We start from the raw sequence: 19,475 nt of genomic DNA, 5'->3' as shown, positions 1-19,475 counted from the left end.
GCCAGTTTATGCTCACAACTGTCCATTACCGGAGGTTGATTTTGAAACCTATGACGGTGATCCGATTGAGCAAACTGCATTTAGGTCAACAATTGGCTCTTTAATGTATCTGGCGTGCGAGACAAGACCTGATCTGGTGTATGCAGTGAACCTACTGGCGCGATTCTGCTCGGCCCCGTTGGAGACTCACTGGAACGCGTTGGACTGGCTGATTGGCTTTTTGGGGAGGATGACGACAGCAGGACTAGCATTCAAGGTGGGGTCAGTGGGATTGGCGTTGTGGACCAATGTGAACTGGGGGGGGGGACACAAACGGTCGACGACCGGATATCTGCTCAACCATGACGGAAACAGCATCGCATGGGGCTCAAAAAGGCAGACAGTGGTGGCTATGTCTACTTGTTCAGCGGAATACCTGGCTCTCTCGGAAGGCGCCCAGCAACTGGCGCACCTGCTCAACATCTTTGAAGAAATGGACAACAAACCTCAACTCTCAATGTGAGAGAAAACAGGTTTTATAATTGAAACTAGAACCAAGACTAAAAACAATAGATGTTAGAATTTGTAAAAACAAGAGCAAGATTGGTTGAATGACAATAAGGATGAAAACTGAGCATACCACGATGATAGTGAGTTTTTGAAGGAACAAGCACGGACAGACTAAGATAGATCAGATCAAACAGGGAGTAATAGTAGACACTGTGGAGAATAAACAAGGAGAGGTTAGGTTGGATTGTTGATGAATTCTTGAGGATTTGTTGTTTCTCACCAAATTGGAAATAACCAATTAATGAATTCAAGAGATCGCGTAGGCGCTACCAGAATGAGAGCTGTTGAGCTAAAGGACGAATTGAGTTCTGGTTGGAAGCGATGAGATCGAACAATGATTGATATGAGCGATAGAAGATAGAGGAGCAAGGATGGGAAGACACGAAGTCGTATGGGGAGTGTGAAGAAGGGAATGGTGGAAGGTTGTTTGTTGGGGGAGCAAAGCTGAGCAGGAGAGCTGTTCGAGGTCGAGGAGTCTGCTGAGGAACCGAGAACAAGGCAATCAGAGGCTGCTTTTAAGCTTGAGGACCGAGCGGCTGAGTTGTGGTTCTGACTTGAGACATGAGTTGAGACAATGAGTTGAGACGTGCATGGTTGATGTTTTGAGAAGAATCGGTCGGTGGAGTTGGTTGTTTTAGGAAAGGAGATGACGGGGAACGGGAGGAAGTCGGAGGCAAGTTTGAGTAGAGATACGGACACTGGGCTACTTGGTGCGCGCATGCGTAGATGAGAGAATGCGCGCGTCCGCGGATGTCAGAATTCCAACACAATGCACTGCGACAATGAAGCAGCCATTTTGATTGCGACGGACAACACCTTGAAAAATAAAACCAAGTACCTGTGACGCGCTTTTTATTTTGTAAATGATCTAATTAGGGAAAACAACATCAAAGTCACGTGGACCAGTACTCTCAACCAACGGGCCAATGTTCTGACAAAAAGATTGGGTCCGACAAAAATGATTGGCGCGTTAAATCAGCTGGGAATATCGGGGTAGTTTTTGCAGTCTTGGGGGGGGGGGGTGTTGGAGTATGGCCGGGAGACAAGAGTGCAAAAACTAAATTCATGTACTTAGTCTAAAGCCTAACGGGTGATACTCCGGGGGATTCACCCGGTTAGTTTGGGTAGCCACTATGTAGCCTGGATGTTCCCGCGCCCGCCTCCAATCTCTTTTCCTCACCGAGATTGGAGACGGTATCAGCAGCGCCAATAGCTCACGCGACGGGACTGTTTCATCCAGGTTAGTATCTTTTTCCTTGTTATCTTCATGCAATCATAGACCAAGATTGGAGACGGGATCAGCAGCGCCGATAGCTGACGCGACGGGACCGTTTTGTCCAGTGCCCATTTGCCCCTGGCATCTTATACATCCACCAGCTTCCCTGCCGCTTCTTTCACAGGGGATTTATGTAGAAAATGTTGGCAATATCCCAGAAGATTCCCAGGTACACTGCAAGCATCCTGTGATATGTAGGTGAAATAGAGAGACATGTGAAAGGCATAAAATGAAAAAGGAAAACAACTGAGTGAATAACTCAACATAGAGGAATAATCTAACTACAAATAAAATTGGAAGAATGACAAGAAGGAGGAATTTTAAGTCACCAAGTGTTTCATTTTTGGATGAATCTAATTTTGTCTTGGGGTTCTATAAGTAGTTGGTAATCAATCTTTATTCTATTTAGAAGGTTTGGTTTGGAAGATATGTAATCTTCACCTTCATTAATTTTATTAGAATGGAAGAAAGAACTTGGTGATTTTTTCTTGATTGCCAAGATACTGGAGAATGTTGATGAAGATTAGTTTGGATGCTGGTATGCTGAGGGTTTATTCTGATGACTCACTGGACATGTTCTGGTGTCGCCATGCTCCTGAAGATTGAAATGTGAATGGTTTGGATTATTTTCATGTCAGTCGGACTCAGAGGCGTAGAATCAAACAAAAAAAAGGACAAAAGATACTCACCTCCAGCGCAATGGACTGTGGTTCCACACAACTTCATATTCATCTTCTGGAAACCTCTTCATGACAAATTTGGTTATGTGCCTTCCAGCCCACTTAATTGCTTGCACAGCCTCCTTTTGGTTTACCGTTAGTCTTTTACTTGATGTCCATACATCCTTATCGGTTGGATGTTCAAAGCCAGAAAGGCGGATGTGTGTGAATGCCTCCTCTGGAAGCCCAGAATAACCATAAACTGGAACATAAGACAGGTATTCCAAGAGGGCTTCAACCCTTGTGGGATCTGTCAAGTTGGGATTCGGGGGTATCTCCCCTTTGAGTGGGTTGAAAGCCTCTGCTGATATATGGGGAATCGACATCCAAAGAACCCAGTGCTCAACCTCCGCTGGAAGGTCCCAAGGGTAATCTGCGCAAGTAAGAATTGAGGTAAATTTTGGGTGTGCTATAGTATATCGATCAAGGAGATATGCAAACCATTTTCAATTATAACTGCCTTACTGTGGTCACCGTAGAAGGCTGAAGTCAGAAATGGAGGTTGCGCCGTGTTTTCCACATTTTCCCATTTGAGCCTTTTAGTCATAGATTGACACTGATCTGGACATTTATCTCTGAACTCCTTCATTGTCTTCTGTTCTCGCAAAAAAGAATGAAACAAAAGGAAAAAAGAAATCAAATTATTAGATTCTTGTGCAGCAAAAAAACCGTCATGCCTGCTGTAGCAATTTAACGATATGATTCTACAGCTCAAGCAGCGGGTTGTCCTCCTTGACTCGGGACAGTCTATATTAAGCATCAAACTTTAATTTCATCTTGACTTACAAGCATCTCCGGTGTTCTGTCAATAAAGGTACCTCTCCTGATTGGAACAGTATGTTTCCGTCCAAGCAAACAAGAAGTTTTTATCAACGATATAAAAATTTATTATCAACCACAGAACTCGTCTGGAGCTTACCCTCCTACAACAGTTTCTACTGTGCTTGGGAACCAGTTGTGCACTTCGGTTCTGTGATCTCTCAGATGCTGTGGTATTTCTTCACTTGTTTCGACCAATTCACCTGTGCGTTTAAGAGCTGGCCTACCCGTCACAAGATTTTCATCTCGAAATATCAATAATATAGTAAGCAAGAAGACATTCAATAATGCTGTCATATCCACTTGTAAGTTGAGCTGATTGTGCCTGCAGGAAGTATGAGCCGAATAAAATCGGTGGAGAATTCACAACAGGAATTTTGTATGGGAAGAGGGCAAAGGCCACTGACCTTATTCGTCGGGATGGTCTCTGAAAAAATCTTGCATGTATTTGAATTGCTCAATACATTCGACCCCATTAGGTCTTTCCAACGTTCCAGAATTTCCCGACCAGTTTGGAAGATTCCCAAGGCGAGCAGTGACAATGGTGAGGCGGGAAGACGTTGCAAGATGCCGGAAGGAGAATAGGCCATTCCATGACCAGTTGAGCTTTTCTTGATGCCTATAAAAAGAGCACGATTTCCAACGTTTGTCCCCCACAAAACCCCAATTAGGCACCCACCAGCCACCGAGTCTATGGAGGTGGGCTTAGGCTCCTCCCCATATAAGAGCATCCGCGTCGGTGCGGGTGCAACTCAAAATAACAGATCTGCCCCGGATCAGCGTTAATCCGGGCCGGCAACCGAACACGGCGGAAGCACTTTTATGTAAGCTTTTCTCCTTCGAAGTGGGGGTTTTCATTCAGGGGACCTCCGAAGTCGCGGTCCTTCGGACATCTTCCAAAGATTTTCCGAAGTTTCTCCGGGATTGCGGCGAAAACTTCGAAGGGGATTGGAATGTGACAGAAATATCCGGCCGACCAGCGGATTGGACCTGATCAATACCCACTCCGATCGCAAGTCCCTCGCTTCGGAGGGCCCTGGTACAGCCTGGGCTGGCGCGAAGCGCCCACGCACGAAGCACCTCCGGAGTCCGAGGGAGGGACTTGCAGGTAAACGCAAAAATTTGGCTTGAGAGCTTTCATGTTTTGGTGGAAGTTTTTTCCCGCTCCCCTTTCTGGTGTCTTCCCCCCTCAATGTCATACGGAGAAAGCTGTTACTATTGGCACAAATTTTGGTGTGCATCAGGTGAAGATATATGCTCCCCACCCCCTTCTATCCCGTCTGAAAATCGGGATTGTTGCATCCAGGCATTCTTTACGGGCGGAACATCTTCTGACGGATTCCATGCCGGCTTATCTTATCGTGCCTCGAAACATAACACATACACATTATGTAAGTGTTGCAGATTCCGGAACAGAATCTGTAAGGTATGTATGCTGTACCTTGAGCACCACGATCAGCGGAGTCGGCCAGCTCCATGGCTTGGTAGAACTCAGGCAAAGCAATTCGTCTGGATTGAGAGATCGGAGGAGCTCAGGGTTAGGGAGAACCCCATGTGCCCCGGAACGTATGAGTCCGGTCTCCAACTGACAAGGCATGGACTTTTTCGACCATGTCAATGTTATCGATGCAGATGGTCGGGGCAACTGGAGTACCAGGCTTGAGAGCCATGCCCAATCTCAATTTTGCTTTAGCTTCCTTTGCCAACGAGTCCAAAGCCGTCAAAGCCGTCCAGCGCGATGAGCTTAAGCCTATCAAGTTCAGGTATTCGTGGACACGTTCCGAAACCCCACACGACAAGAGTCGCACAGCATTCACAAGTTGTAGGCCATTAGCTCGGCGATTGAGGCGAAGGAAACCATGGAACACACTGTGGTGACAATCTGCACGCTCAAATTCCAAGCAAGTTAGCAATGAGGATTCTCAAATGGCAGATGTCAGCGACTGACCCTATGGAACCTAGAGTGGACCTTTTCTTACCTGGTGAATAGTTGGGAGTATGCAACAAGATCTTGATCGGGTGGCGTGTCCTCAGGATTCAATTGTTTTTCAATAGGGCCCTCAGGCTCACCATCATCATCCTTGTTTTTAGAATTGCGTTATTGTAGCTTGATCTACTTTCTAATTCTTCATAAAATGTTTTTGCGACACCAAAAGTGACCCATTGAACCTTGCAAGGTTAAAGGACTGAAGGCTGTAATTCTATTCCTTGTACCTCTCTTTCGGGATCCTGGATCCGCCAGAGGCTCCTTTGTCCACAGAACCTACTAGGTTCGATGCGGGTTCCGATCTGCGCGTCGCGGCTTGGAATTCTGCTGCTTAAACTCGCCGGAGCACTCGGCTCCGATGTCATGAGTCAAGTTAATTTGTTGGAGGGATCCGGCACATGGAGGGCTGGTTAAAACATCAAATTCATTAAGCTGAAAGACATATACATTTTGCGTGTGGTATGGACCCTATTGGTGAGTGTTGATTTGACGCGCGTCATCCCAGTCCCACCAAGTTTTACAGTAAGAGAGGTTTCGCCCCTGCAATGAGAGGTTTCGCCCCTGCAATCACATCAAGATGTGGAGAGCCTCCGGCAAGCTTATCTGCTCGAGTTTTTTTAGGCGAAGGACGGCAGCGGGTCTCCAGTACCTTCACTAAGTTCTTGGAAGTCAGAGTTCGATGATAGTGAGCTTACCACAATAGTCACAACACAACAGTACTTCCCCATTCAGACGCGAATTGTATAGAGTGGAATGGGGGACAGTTTTCAGAGCTGAACGCTTGCGAAGTGGAGTCTGTCTTTGCGGTTCGGAGTGAGGCCCCAGCTGGATGGTGCTTTATTGGAAAACCCTGCAATTTGGAATCAAGTTCGATGGATTGATGCTTTAATGCGCAGGAGAATTGTAGCTGACCCCCGGGGGAATTTAAGTAGGAAGCCCACCAGCAGCCGGCCAGCGAGCAGCCATCGAGATGACCACCAACCAGCTCGAGGCAGTCTTCCTCAGCACCTCAGCATCAACATCACCACCGCCATCGGCCAGCTCAAGCTCGCCGCCATCGTCGCACTCAGAGGGACCAGCGAGCAGCGAGCCAGCCGACACGGCAGGCGACGACGAGCCCCCAGCACCCTACCCCAGGCCGACCAGACTCAGGAAGGGGAGTCGATTCGAGGATACCTATCCGATCAGCTATGGCTTGCAGGCGGAAGAGCACGCGATCACGCGATCGCGTCTAGCCAGTCCCGAGTCGCCCTTCCAGTTCCAGGAGTACATCGCCCATCTCGTCCGGGCCGACCCCCATGCGGTCCACAGGATCATCAGCCTCCCCAGCCCTCTCGTCCCGCCCGAAGTCTGGATCTACGAGCAGCTCCGCAGACTCGCTCTCGACTTGAGCCATCCCCTCGTCTCCGCCCTCCAGGCCGAATGCAACCGCGATACTTGTCCAGAAATGAAGGCTGGCGAATGGCTCTATCTCTGTGCGGCTCATACGGCCGCCAACGAGGTACTTGAATTGAAACATGCCATCCCTTCCTTTAATACATACATTCACTTGACTTACTGTGCCCATTTTTTCCTCCGTCCAAATTTCGAGAACGAATGCTGTGCGATCGATTACGTCATACACACCTTGGACGGGGCCACAGCGCTCCTTAACTCGGGCCGCTACTTCCCCAGTCGGTAAGATGCCGATCCACTTTGGATGTTGTCCTTCACCCGTCGCTCTATCAGTAGGTCTCACACTTCCTTCCGTTGTTGTACATATATAGATTACAGATCCCCCCTGGATCGGTCAAACATTTCACCTCGATCGCCAGGAGGTTGTACAGGATCTTGGCCCATGCTTGGTTCCATCATCGCGAACTATTCGAGCAATGTGAAGTACGAACAGATCTCATTGTTGGATATCCTGATGTTTATATGTTGACTGAGATTGAGTTCTATGTCTGCCGAGAGAAAACTGAGCCCGGATTCTGATTCTGATGATGTTCTTGTTTGGATGGATTGGACAGATGGAGACCAGTCTGTATGCGAGGTTCATGGCCTTATCCGACGAGTTCGACTTGGTTGCTGAAGACCTATTAGTAATCCCACGCGTGATCGAAGAGGATAATCATCACGATCGTGGCCATCAACAACATAAGCAATACGACGAGCCCGTGGTGAGCGTCGGTGCCCGTCACTACCACCACCAGCCAACGACTTGGGAGGAGCAGGAGAACTCCAAGCTTCATGAACTGTCCTCTGCTCTCCCTATCGTCCACCACCTTCTCAGCCCCATTGATAACTCCGTCGTACTCGACCCTGCAGTCGATAAACACAAAGGGGAAAGCTTTCAATTAGAAGAGATATCCACATGATTATCTCTCTCCCCGTGCTCTCTTGATCAGTTTCTTGGACATTTCTTTTCATTCTGTTATCCACATATCCCGTCGATCATTTTCTTGTTTATTATCCGTGGATATAGGGGGATATCACTGGTGAACCCCCCACCCCCTCCAATCCGAGATACATACTCCTGGCCTCCATCAGCCTCTTATTCCTATCGTCCGTCAGGACAGTGAACGGAGAAAGTCTGTGACTGAGATGACATCTGTAGTGTAAAGGGTGGGCGTGGTTAGCTATCAGTTTTCTGGGCCATCAATGCATATGCCCAAAATTATCTCAATGGAGAGCAAGAGCAGGAGTAGGGTTTTTACTGGATAGCTTAGTGGTTGGGCATGTACCCTGTGACATCCCTTACAGAGCCCTCCACTGAAGTCCTTCAGACCCCATGGCATGTGTCTCTCTATCTCTCCCTGTATATCCATGTAGCAATTTCAGCGGAGAGCTTGCGGCTATTCTATAACAATATATCTACGGAAAAGACAAAGAACAATTGACCCAGACAAAAATAGACAGAAGTAATCGAAGCGTTTTAAGTGGTTTTCAATTTCTTCTTCCGGGAAGGAGTAATAGTTGTCGTGGAAATAGGAGGAATAGAAGCGGCAGGAGGGTGTGAGTTATTATTGGGAAGGGTGGAGGAAGGATTAGGGGCCAGAATAAGTTTCTCTTCGAGGGCATCGGCGGTACGTTTGCTCGATTTCCTTTTAGTTTTCTTAGGTTTCTGAGGGGGGGCGACGGAGGTAGATGGGGGGTCTAGGGTAGGAGGGATAGCTGGCTGGAGGGAGTCGAGTGCTTTGAGATTGGTTGCGGTGAGTGGCGGTGGGGGTTGGGCAGGGTGTGCATGGGAGAGGAGCGGGCGGGGCGTCGCGCTGGAGTGGATCGAAGGCGGCACTTTCAGCTGGTTCCGCGAAGAGAGTCCCTTCGGGCGCTCGTCATCCGACGAGTCCGAGGAGTCCGAGGACGACGACGCCGACGACGCCGCCGCGGCTGCCGGCCCACTTGGGCCGCGCGTCATGCCTACCCTCGGCTGGCTCGGTCGGATCGGTGCTTCGATCGAGAATGGATCATCTAGTAATGAGCCAATTACCGAAATCATATTGTTGGCGATCGTCAAGCTGGTTTGAAATACAAAGATTCATTGATCAAGCCAATGCGCAAAAAACCTTTTTTTTTTCTTCTTTTTTTTAAAAAGAAGAAAATACCTCATGACTGTGAAAGATACAGTCGCCTCAGCGCCACCGACCACGACGCCGTTTGCATCGAGCCAGCATCCGCGATCTTTGTGTTCATGAGAGAGATCGATGGGGACAGATTGTGAATTAGAAGGATCGCCGATCGATTTCCAGTTAGCAGGGACTTCGAAGTTGATGTCGTAATGGAAGCCGGCTGCTTTGAGATGATTTTCGTTGATGGAGGCGTTGAAGGTGCGATAGATGACGAGTGAGAGGTGGGAGGGCGAGGAGAAGGTGGGCCGGCCGACGAGTTTCTGGCCGATCGTCGGCCGCCAGCCCATAAGCTTCACCTCGACATCCACGACGCCCCAGGCGTTTCCGGGAATGGTGAGTATGGGTACCCGACTGGTCTTGGTCAACGGCCGGCGAACCTCTCCGCCCTGCTCGTCAGTCGCGATGAACATCGGCGGCTGGATATAAGAGACCAGGACGGATCCGAGGGACGGGATGTAGTTCATCAAGAGCGAGGCTATCGATTGGTTGAGCGCTTCAAGCACGCCGTTGTTCCCGTACTCCTTCGCCAGCTTGTCGCTCTCTACGACCGCCTTCTTCTCGTCCTCATCCGAATCGCCCGTCGCCGATCCCAGGTGATCCGCGTCTTCCTCCTTCAGCTGAAGACTCGTCTTGGACTTCGGGGCCGTCAGAAAGGCCGGCGCCAAGGGCAGCTTGAGTCTGGCGGTCAGATGGTGGAAGTCGATCGGCTTGCGGCTGGCAGCGGACTTCGGCTGGCCCATTTCTGTATCTGGTGCTTCGGCCTTCCCTCTGTGTTGGTCGTTCGTCCTCGTTAAGCGCTTGTCGATGGGGAGAGTGATGTTTGTGGATATTTGGTTTCTGGATGTGTTGCCCAAAAAAAATGAAAAATGAATATTCAGTTTGGCCAGCCCGAAGAGACCCCCGTGCCAGTGATCGGTGCTCCCCCGTCCCCGATGACCGGACACCCCGAGCCCTTCAGCCAGGGGACAAGCGCCAGGCGGAAAACAGCAGCACAATACTACGGAAAAGAAAGACCGCGATGGCCATCAAGCTCACCCCGCTGATTGGGGCCCACGACTCAAGCGGAATACTTTCATACCTCCTCGAGATCGACGAAGGACGGATACTGCTGGATTGCGGATGTCCCGACCGACCGACGCTGGGCGAGATCGATCGATACCTCGACACCCTGGCCGAACTCGCACCCACCCTCGACCTCCTCCTCCTCTCCCACCCTCTCCTCAGCTCACTCGGCCTCGTCCCCCTCCTCCGCGCCAGACTCGGCCTCAGATGCCCCATCTATGCAACCCTGCCCACCAAGGAGATGGGCCGCTGGGCCGCCGAGGAGTGGATCGGACAGCGCGCCTTGGAGGAGTCCAACGCGGTCGATCATCCCGCACCACTCCTCAACCAGTCCGCCGAAAACCAAGCCCCCCAAGTCTCTGATCCTCCCCCAACCCAGCAGAATATCTCCCCCGATCCTCAGAATCCCTCCAAGTCTACCTCGCCCAATCAGTCCAAATCAAACAGCCCCGATCAGATTTGGAAAACCTCGTTTAAGGAACTCAGGGATGCCTTTGACAGCGTGATCGCTGTCCGATATTCCCAACCGATTCATTTGGGCGGTCAGTTGAGATCAATTTGATTTGCTGATACCTACCCCAGACTTATATACCCCTTATTCTTGTTGGCAGGCAAATTACGACCGTTGACACTAACTGCTCACAAATCCGGCCACACGATCGGTGGGACGATCTGGTCTCTACGCTCGCCACTCCATACGGTCAGCTCGGCCTCGTCATCAACCCTGATCTATGCCCCGATTTTCAATCATGTCAGGGAGTCTCATCTGGACAGTGCAGCCTTGGTCCAAGCCACCGGCGATGGCAGTATGAGAATCGGGCTCGGCATGAGTCGGCCCATGGTCATGGTCGTAGGAACCGAGCGAAGTCTGATCAAGGGCATCAGAAAGAAGGACAGAGATCGCATCCTACTCGGTCAGTGGTCCTCCACCTAATCCTATTTTCGCTTATCTCATGTTTATTTACTTGTTGTTCTATTTTTACAACCTCACTGCGTTCTAGTCCAAAATAGTCCCATTTTTTTTAAAAAAAAAAAAAATCCAAATCTGACTGAAACTCCATCTCTACCAATCTATCTCTCCCACCTCTACCCAATCAGATTCGATCACTCAGACCTTGCGGGCCTCGCGGACGGTTCTAATCCCGACAGATCCTTCGGCTAGATTGATCGAGCTCCTGTTACTGCTCGATAGCCATTGGTCCCAATCACGCCTCGACTCATTCCCCCTCTGTCTCGTCTCCAAAACCGGAAAGGATGTGGTCACGTTTATCCGCTCGCTTACCGAATGGATGTCCCCAGCTCTCGCTCGCTCATCCTTCGATCAAAACCATCACAAACGTGGTGGTCGTGATCAAAACGACCAAGGGCCACTTCGGCTTCGACACATCCGATTTTTCAACTCGGTCGAGTCACTCGAAGCTGAACTACCCATCCGTCAACCCAAAGTGATCCTTGCCGTCCCAATGTCATTGGACTATGGATTTTCGAGGACGATGTTTATGAGGCTAGCTGGTGTTGAAGGCAACTTGATCATCTTAACATCGCTCTCCTCAACACAACTTACAGATTTAGACAGTCAGTCGGATCACCTACTCGACCACCTGGCGTCTATCGCGGCTGATGCCGCAAACCAACAGCGAGAGGATCCCGCGTCAAATCCTGAGCCACACCTACCGCAGATCGTCCAACTTGATGCCAAGATCGATGTGGAGCTGCGTCGGAAAGTGATCCTTGAAGGGGAAGAGCTCGAGCAATTTCTAGAGGAAGAGCGAAGAGCGCAGGAGAGGAAGGCCAAGGCGGCAGCAATGCTTGCCCGATCACGACAGCTGATGGAGGATGAAGAATCGGATGAGTCGGGCTCGGAGTCGGAATCGGAGTCGGATGCGATTGCGGTGGCCAGGACGCTGACGGGTGGGGGTCCGAGCTGGGATGAATTTGTGGACGAGAAGGAGCCGATGGCCTTCGACATCTACGTCAAGGGAGGCTCGGCGACCCGGTTCTCCGGCGGAAGAACTCAGACCTTCCGCATGTTCCCCGTGGTCGAACGTCGGCGTAAGGTCGATGGGTATGGCGAGGTCATCGATGTCGACGGCTGGCTGAAAAGAGGTGACGCGGTTGACGAGGCTATCCAACGTGCTGAGAGTGGTGGCCGGAAGGCGCCAAAAGAAGACCCAGTAAACTTGGTAAGACCTCTGATCCAAGAGTGTTTTGTCATTACCTAGCTTTGGAGTCTGAACTTTCTTTTTTTTTTCTTCTTCTTTTTTTGATCTGTGTGGAAATCAGATACCGGTCGAACCGCCATCGAAGTTTGTCGCAAGTACAGAAACGATCGAAGTCAAATGTAGCGTTTTGACGATTGATTTGGATGGCAAAGCAGACGGACGAGCGTTGAAGACGATCATTCCTCAGATCAATCCCAAGACGGTCGTGAGTGCTGGGCCATCTTCTATCTGATCAGGAAGCCCGTTTATTGATCATCATAACAAACAGGTTTTGATCAACGGGAGTACGACTTCTAATGCCGATTTTGCGAACTCGGTCGCTGGTTTACCCGCATTCACTACTCAAGTTTTTTCGCCTAAAGTGGGCGAGCAAGGCACCTTTGGCCATGACACGAAAAGCTTTAGCGTCAGATTGGGAGATAGTATCATGAACTCTTTACGGTTTTCTGAGGTAAGTTGTTTTTGTTTGTTTAGAAGGCAGTTATTTTGGATAGATGGATGCGAATTAAAGCTGGGGTTGGTTTTTAGGTTGAAGGATTTGATGTGGCATATATCAGCGGAAACTTGGAGATCTCGAACGAGTCGTCGATCCCGACGTTAGAAAGAACGAACGGGAGCCGCGAGCAGCCGCCGCGAAAGATGCGACGAATGTCAGCGATCAAGCCGGTCGGAGAAGAAGGGAAAGAGGGAGACAGTTCGGGCGGGAGGGAAGGGCAAAGGTTGGAGCCCTTAGCGTCGATAGCCTCAGGCTCGGCGATATTCATTGGGGACTTACGACTAGCGGGCCTCAAAGCCTATCTGATCTCGAACGACATCCCGGCCGAGTTCGTCGCCGAAGGCGTGCTCGTCTGTGGCCCCGTACCCCTCTCGAAATGTCTCAACGAACTCAACAATAAGACCAAGTTCATCCCTAACACGCCCAACGTCGCCCTCAATCGCCCCGATCTGCATACTATCGCCACTAATGAACTCGCCGGTGGCTCCGTCTCCGTCAGGAAATCCGCCAAGGGTCAACTCATCATCGACGGCTCCTTGGGCCTCACCTTTTTCGCTATCAGGCAGGCTGTTTATGATTTACATGCAAGGACAAAATGTTGATGAATGTTCAATCTTATGATTTTTTTTAATCCTTATCATGTTTTTTTAATTTTTATTCCTATTTAATCAAATCATTTCCTTTTTTGAAACTCTCAGAGTGTCATTCAAATTTGAACACCCATCAAAAATTCGATTCATATGGTTTTGGTGGCGGTTTTTTTTTTTTTTTGGTTTGGAGATAACAACAAAAAAATGTTGGGATTTGGTTGGATGATCTCTGTTGGCAAAACAAGATATCTCCGGAAATCTCATAGCGATACATATTCCGTTCAGCACAAGTAAAGCTCTCCAGAAAGATTGGATGGATTCAACCAATCTTGAGAGCTCATAATATTCAATTCAGTTGACAGCAGTCGTACAAAGAGTCTCGTTGTCTTTGTCTCCCTCGGGCTCGCGCGAACAACGCTGATTCGACGGGCTCTTGTCGAGTCTTTTTCATAGTTGTTCCTTCGTGATTGCACACCGAAGTGTAGTGCATTAAGCGCCTTTTTTGAGCTGAGGTATTAATACATATTTATTGACACGAGCCGTCGGGTTTAAAAAAACCAACAGATTGGTGGAGTGCCTTCACGACTTCGATGCTCGCCACGCAATCTGGTGTTTCATTTGGGGTAGGTTGTTTGGTGGAGGATGGGTGCGGGTCAGGAGTCATTGTCGTCTGAGATGTTGTGTGCTTTCTTGAGTGCGACCAATTCGGCCTCTCGTTTTGCAAGATCAGCTTTAGCTGCTTGTCTCTGGAACTGATGATATAAGACTACAATCGTAAATGTGGATGGTGACAAGTAGAGACGAGTGTCAGGAGGTCAGCGATTTGTCCTTAAGCTTCTTTCGCTCTCGCTCCACAGTCGCAAAAGATCGGGGAAAGCGTGTGAATATGGATGTGGATGACTGACCGACTAGATATCTCTCCTGGAGATGGAACCCGTTGAGATGATCGAACGCATTTTTGGCCTGGACAGAACAGAATTTCAACATCTCCAAAATCTCAGCATATAGTGGTTTCATTCCCGCGTACAGGGAGAGGAACAGATAAGAAAACCGACGTCAAGGATGTCTTCGTACACCACAAAGGCCGTCCCTCGAGTCTTGGGATCGGTTCCTATCCGAATTTGACGAATCGCGCCATACTTTCCAAATAAATCGTACAAGTCCTGTTGTTCATTGATGCCCAAGCGATCAGCAAACCCACGCAAGCCTTCAGTTCCGATGAGAGAGAGGGTGAGATGTATAAGAAGTTGCTCTGACCTCTCCCTTAGTCTTGTAGTTGAGGTTTTTGACGAAGAGGATTCGATTGACGTCTCCGCTTAGCTTGACCTGCAAGCCGGTTCCTGATCTCAGTCGCTTTTCGGTGGCTCTTCTGGCCAGGTGCTGATGCTTGGGTGGAAGGGGTACTCACTGGATGGGATCGAGCAAGCGCCATCGTTGGGGTGCCCTTGGCTCGGTGCTCCAGTCCGAGTGGCCTGCCCGAGACCCGCAGCAGCCAGAGCTGCTCCGAGGTCAGTGCGGATAGATACATACCCGCTGCCCATCCGGGTCGGATATTGAAGCGATATGCGGGAAGAATTTTTTTGACACTTGGGATACGAACAACTGCAACTCTACCTCAACCGGAAAAGCTTCATAAATAAATATCTCGCTCGAATGGCCATCGAAACCCATCTCAATGACCACGCAGAACTCAATCCATCCTCATCCTCATCAACCGGTCCAATCCAGAAGAAGGCCATCTCCACCACCGACAGCTCGACTCCTACCGTACCTGAAAACGCCCCCGAGCACTGTCCAGGTACGCACCAAAATCTATACTCTCTCTACTCTAACCCTCTTCCACTGAATCTCAAATCACCCCGACAAAAAAAAAACAGGTATTGAATCCGAACTAGCGGGGAGCTCGACGACTTGTAACGGATGTGAGAACCAATCGATTTGTAAATCTTTCTCTACGAATGTGAACTCATCTCAACAGAAACAGGACGACTTGAATGACTTGAAGAAGATCAACGAGCGCTTCCGGAATGTCAAACACAAGATCCTCGTCCTTTCCGGTAAAGGCGGGGTTGGGAAGAGCACGTTCACTTGTGGTCTGGGTTGGGCATTCAGCGGTGATGGCGATAATGTACTCGCTGCTTCTTCTCATTTATATATCTGAATTCTTTCTTATTCTCATCTTGTTCGCTAATCCTTGACACTCTTTTCTCGAAAGACTGCCTTGCTAGATATCGATATCACCGGACCTTCATTACCCATGATGCTAGGTCTTTCGCCTGATGTCCATCGTCTACATTCCACCTCGACTGGCTGGTCACCGCTTTACGTTTCCGAAACTCTTAGTGTCATGTCGATCGTAAGTGCAATCGATATTCTCATGGGTATTCTCCAGCTTATTTTGCTTATCCCCGTTTGATTTCACCTTCAAGGGATTCATGCTACCAACTACCGACTCAGCAGTTATTTGGCGAGGTCCGAAGAAGAACGGCATGATCAAGCAGTTCCTCAAGGATGTCGATTGGTGTTCGACGGAAGATGAGGAGGAGGAATTGGGTGAAGACAAGACGGGGGAGGAGAGGAGGAATGGAGATAGCGAAGAGGGGATCGAGTTTATGATTATCGATACCCCGCCGGGCACGACCGACGAGCATCTCTCGATCGTCAGCTACCTCAAACAGACAGGGATCACCGGGGCGATCATCCTGACAACACCACAGGAAGTGTCGATCCAAGACGTCCGACGGATAATCTCGTTCTGTAAGAAGACCCAGGTCGAGATCCTCGGCCTCGTCGAGAACATGTCCGGCTTCATCTGCCCCAACTGCAACGGCGCCTCGGAAATCTTCTTGCCGACCACCGGTGGCGCCGACAGACTCTGTAGGGATGAAGGACTCGAACTCCTCGGTAAAATCCCTCTCGATCCTAAGATCGGTAAAGGCTCTGATCTCGGCCTCGATTGGTTGAATTCACATCCCGATAGTCTCGCTACAAAGGCTTATTACGATATCGTAGATAAAGTCAAGCTCAAGATTCAAAAATCTTCATCATGACAGGCCAATTAGTGTTTTTTAATCCGTCCTACTCTGTTCTCTAACTCTTCTATTTCTCTGATTTTCGGGCTAGGAACAATGCACAGTGTCATATAACTGATGACTTTCAAGTTTAGTGCTATCAAAAAATCAAACCAAGTACAAGAACTTTTTAAGAAACGACTGCCCGACAGGCTAAATACTGCCAAAAGTAATGTGTGAGGGAAAGGAGAGGTACAATGCGAACAAACTATCCTAGATTTGTATCCAAATAAATGTTTTCTGGGTGTGGGTGTTTCATCAAATGTGCATTCTCTTGGCTAAATGTTGATAGTTTTTCATTTAGTTTTTCAACAGAGTGAGCAAATATATTGTTGAAAAAACTCTGGCATTGACAAAGAATGATACCACTGCTCTCTGGAAGGAAAATCTTGTTCAAATTATCATTCTTCAGATCTTTTATTAGAATTGATATCCAAACCCAGACCACTCTCAATTCAGGCAAACCTGTTCCTTTAGTTGTTGGTTTTCTGTTTAATTTTTTTACCTTTTTGAGTTTTGGAGTTACTTGCATTAATGGTACTTGATAGTATTCTGACACTATTTGAAGGGCTTTTTCAAATAGAAGTGCATAATTGTATTGTTGACCATCAACACAAAAGTACTTTTCAAGGACAGTACCAATCATATCAATGTAGAATAGAAACAGAGTAAGCTTCTCTTGAATTTTATCCCCAACATTTCTTCCAATGATGTCCTCTTTGATGTAGATTCCAGTCCTTTGCCCCCAAAACAACCACCACATCCTTCTGTGCTCAAATAGCTGCTGAACTGACCACTTAACTTGGGACCTTCTTATACTGCATCTTTCTTCTCTTGAAGTCCTTTTCTTCCCCTGATCAGCTACCCCAGAGATTTCTTGAGGAGTTTTTGCAGTCACAGATCTCAGGCTTTCTCTACAAGTCACATCCTCACTCCTTGCTTTTATTTTCTCTCTTAGTTGCTTGACCCTTGCACCAAGGAGCTGAAAGACTTGATATGGATACCATATGTTGTCATTTGAGATATGAAGATGGTCACTCTTAGGCTCAAGCATTGGAATAATCCAGAGTAGTGCTTCCACTTGTAAGTTATCTGATTTTGATATAAGATGCTTGGCCTGAGAAAAGATGGCTGCATCAAACTTGACTATGTTGTTGAGCTTTTCCAGTAATTGTTTCTGTGGCAGGATGATTTTGTTCTCCATTGGTGGGCTATTCATGTCTGTTGAAGCAACATTGTAATTTTGTTGTTGCTTTGGGGATCTCATGAATCTGCTTCTCCCAAGTCCATCCTGATTTTTGATCATGTAATCAGACTTTTTTTTGTAGTTGACACAAACTTGAGGAGGTATCCACTGATCATTTTCTGTGATAATTGATGGAATCTCCACACCAGTGTCAACTAATTGGTGGCTGATATCTATGCTTTGGGGTTGATAGGCCTGGGTATCATATCCAGAATCTAGAAGGCCATTTAATGAAGAATGATTGGATGTCTTTGAAGAGCTTGGAGCAGACACACCAAGGTTTGTTGAAGAAATAAGATGTGATCCTCTATCTGTTTCTGTTTGCATTGGAACAGCTTGGGTGAGTGGATTTGGATTCTGGGGGATGCATTCTGTCTCTAGCCATCCAAGTAAATCTTGGAGCATTTCATTTTCTGATTGGAAGCTAGAACAACTCCTGGAGTTTGGGTCTGATTGGAACATTTGTCCTGCAGCATTGGGATTTTCCCCATTTGCTGCTAGATGGGAGGGTGGCCCAAATTCAGGGTGCATGGCTGAATTTTGGCAGAATGGGAGAGTGAAAGTGCTGTGATCCCTGTTACCAGTGCTAACATCATCAAGGGTGTTTCTGTGACCTTTGCAGGGTGTTGGTGGCTTTTCTGGGTTTAATGGGTTGGATGGTTGAACTCTTGTGACTAGATTTCTTTGATAAGAATCCTGCAGTGCAATTAGGTTCCATGTAGACTCATGATAAAGACCATGGGTGTCTATTGAGTCAAAGGAATTGCTCCAAGGGGTTGATTTCATTCCAAAGTCCTCTGAAGCAACACAAGCATTCCCCATTCCCAAGTAAAAGAGGAACCAAAAAGTATCAATGCAGTCAAAAAACATTGTTTAACTCTCTGAATAAGTCTCAAACCAGATGTCTTCCTGCTGTTGGCTATCAAAGGAAAACACTAAGTGTTTTGAGCAGAAGCAGAATTTTGTTGGATAAGTGCAGCAGTCAAGCATACCCTGCAAAACATCTCCCTTGAATCAAATTTCTGTGTCCATTGGGCCTTTGAAACCCTATGTAAAAGTTAACTCTCTGATCCAGGGTTATCAAAGTTAATTCATTTTGAAAACCTGTCTGTGCAGGCAATGCCAAATGCCTGATCATGCATACAATCTGTTTTTTTGCCTGCAGTATGCTGCAATAAGATAAGGATTTATTTTTTAGCTTTGAAAACCCTAAATGTGACGTGTTTCTGTAGCTTTACAGGTCAGAAGTTGGACTATCTCACCAGGGATGAGTTCTCAAATGCATAAAAGCTCCATCTGCAGGGAATCAGAGTGCTCAGTGTGCAACATTCAATCACATTGTGTTGTCATCTTTTATCAACCATCTAATTTTAAGAGTGGATTAATGAAAAGGGAGGCTTTTCATACTTTAAAGTTTAGACAATTGAAATTGATGCATTGGATAGGCAAGCTGGCTGCTGAAGTATATTAAAAATAAATTCTAATTCATCTCAAAGTATTTTAAAAGAGCCTGTGGAATGTATAATGTAGTGCTGATCACTTGTCAAGACTCAAATGGGAGATGGAAATGAGAATTTGTCACATGTATGTACATATATAGCTTTAATTGGTTGGATTGGTAAGAAACATATATCAAAAAGTGAAGGATAATGTAATCATCTACCAATTTCCAAAATAAAATAATGATGTCTTAATCTTGGTAATCAATGATCTCTGGGGGTACCATTCTAGATGTATTTTTGTATTTATAGTAGCTTGATACTCTTTTGTTTAAATTTTCAATTGAGTAGAAGAATATATTGTTAAAAAAAGCCCTACATTCACGAGATA

The 19,475-nt window shown here is 47.6% G+C and overlaps 5 protein-coding genes across 5 annotated transcripts; 3 read left to right on the top strand and 2 right to left on the bottom strand.

Moving 5' to 3' along the window:
- Positions 1 to 6,320: 6,320 nt before the first annotated feature.
- On the top strand, positions 6,321 to 7,707 carry PtA15_1A287 (uncharacterized protein; the record flags this gene model as incomplete). The annotated part of the gene is made up of 5 exons (XM_053165298.1): positions 6,321 to 6,344; positions 6,552 to 6,851; positions 6,942 to 7,027; positions 7,117 to 7,228; positions 7,360 to 7,707. The coding sequence occupies 5 exons, from the start codon at positions 6,321 to 6,323 to the stop codon at positions 7,705 to 7,707; spliced, it is 870 nt and encodes a 289-aa protein (XP_053016504.1).
- A 557-nt stretch (positions 7,708 to 8,264) lies between these two features.
- PtA15_1A286 (uncharacterized protein) lies at positions 8,265 to 9,698 on the bottom strand (the record flags this gene model as incomplete). Its single annotated transcript, XM_053165297.1, has 3 exons — positions 8,265 to 8,651; positions 8,754 to 8,847; positions 8,935 to 9,698. The coding sequence occupies 3 exons, from the start codon at positions 9,696 to 9,698 to the stop codon at positions 8,265 to 8,267; spliced, it is 1,245 nt and encodes a 414-aa protein (XP_053016503.1).
- Positions 9,699 to 9,817: 119 nt separating this feature from the next.
- Positions 9,818 to 13,340, top strand: PtA15_1A285 (uncharacterized protein; the record flags this gene model as incomplete). The annotated part of the gene is made up of 6 exons (XM_053165296.1): positions 9,818 to 10,562; positions 10,632 to 10,934; positions 11,119 to 12,203; positions 12,304 to 12,447; positions 12,511 to 12,693; positions 12,771 to 13,340. 6 exons carry the CDS (start codon positions 9,818 to 9,820, stop codon positions 13,338 to 13,340), a joined length of 3,030 nt encoding a protein of 1,009 aa, XP_053016502.1.
- A 641-nt stretch (positions 13,341 to 13,981) lies between these two features.
- On the bottom strand, positions 13,982 to 14,760 carry PtA15_1A284 (uncharacterized protein; the record flags this gene model as incomplete). Its single annotated transcript, XM_053165295.1, has 5 exons — positions 13,982 to 14,094; positions 14,234 to 14,291; positions 14,384 to 14,491; positions 14,586 to 14,654; positions 14,737 to 14,760. The coding sequence occupies 5 exons, from the start codon at positions 14,758 to 14,760 to the stop codon at positions 13,982 to 13,984; spliced, it is 372 nt and encodes a 123-aa protein (XP_053016501.1).
- A 221-nt stretch (positions 14,761 to 14,981) lies between these two features.
- PtA15_1A283 (uncharacterized protein) lies at positions 14,982 to 16,378 on the top strand (the record flags this gene model as incomplete). Its single annotated transcript, XM_053165294.1, has 4 exons — positions 14,982 to 15,126; positions 15,206 to 15,456; positions 15,544 to 15,684; positions 15,758 to 16,378. The coding sequence occupies 4 exons, from the start codon at positions 14,982 to 14,984 to the stop codon at positions 16,376 to 16,378; spliced, it is 1,158 nt and encodes a 385-aa protein (XP_053016500.1).
- Between the last annotated feature and the right edge of the window lie 3,097 nt (positions 16,379 to 19,475).

Source organism: Puccinia triticina, chromosome 1A (assembly GCF_026914185.1).
Source record: "Puccinia triticina chromosome 1A, complete sequence".
NCBI lineage: Eukaryota > Fungi > Basidiomycota > Pucciniomycetes > Pucciniales > Pucciniaceae > Puccinia > Puccinia triticina.
This window is presented reverse-complemented; position numbering and strand designations above follow the sequence as displayed.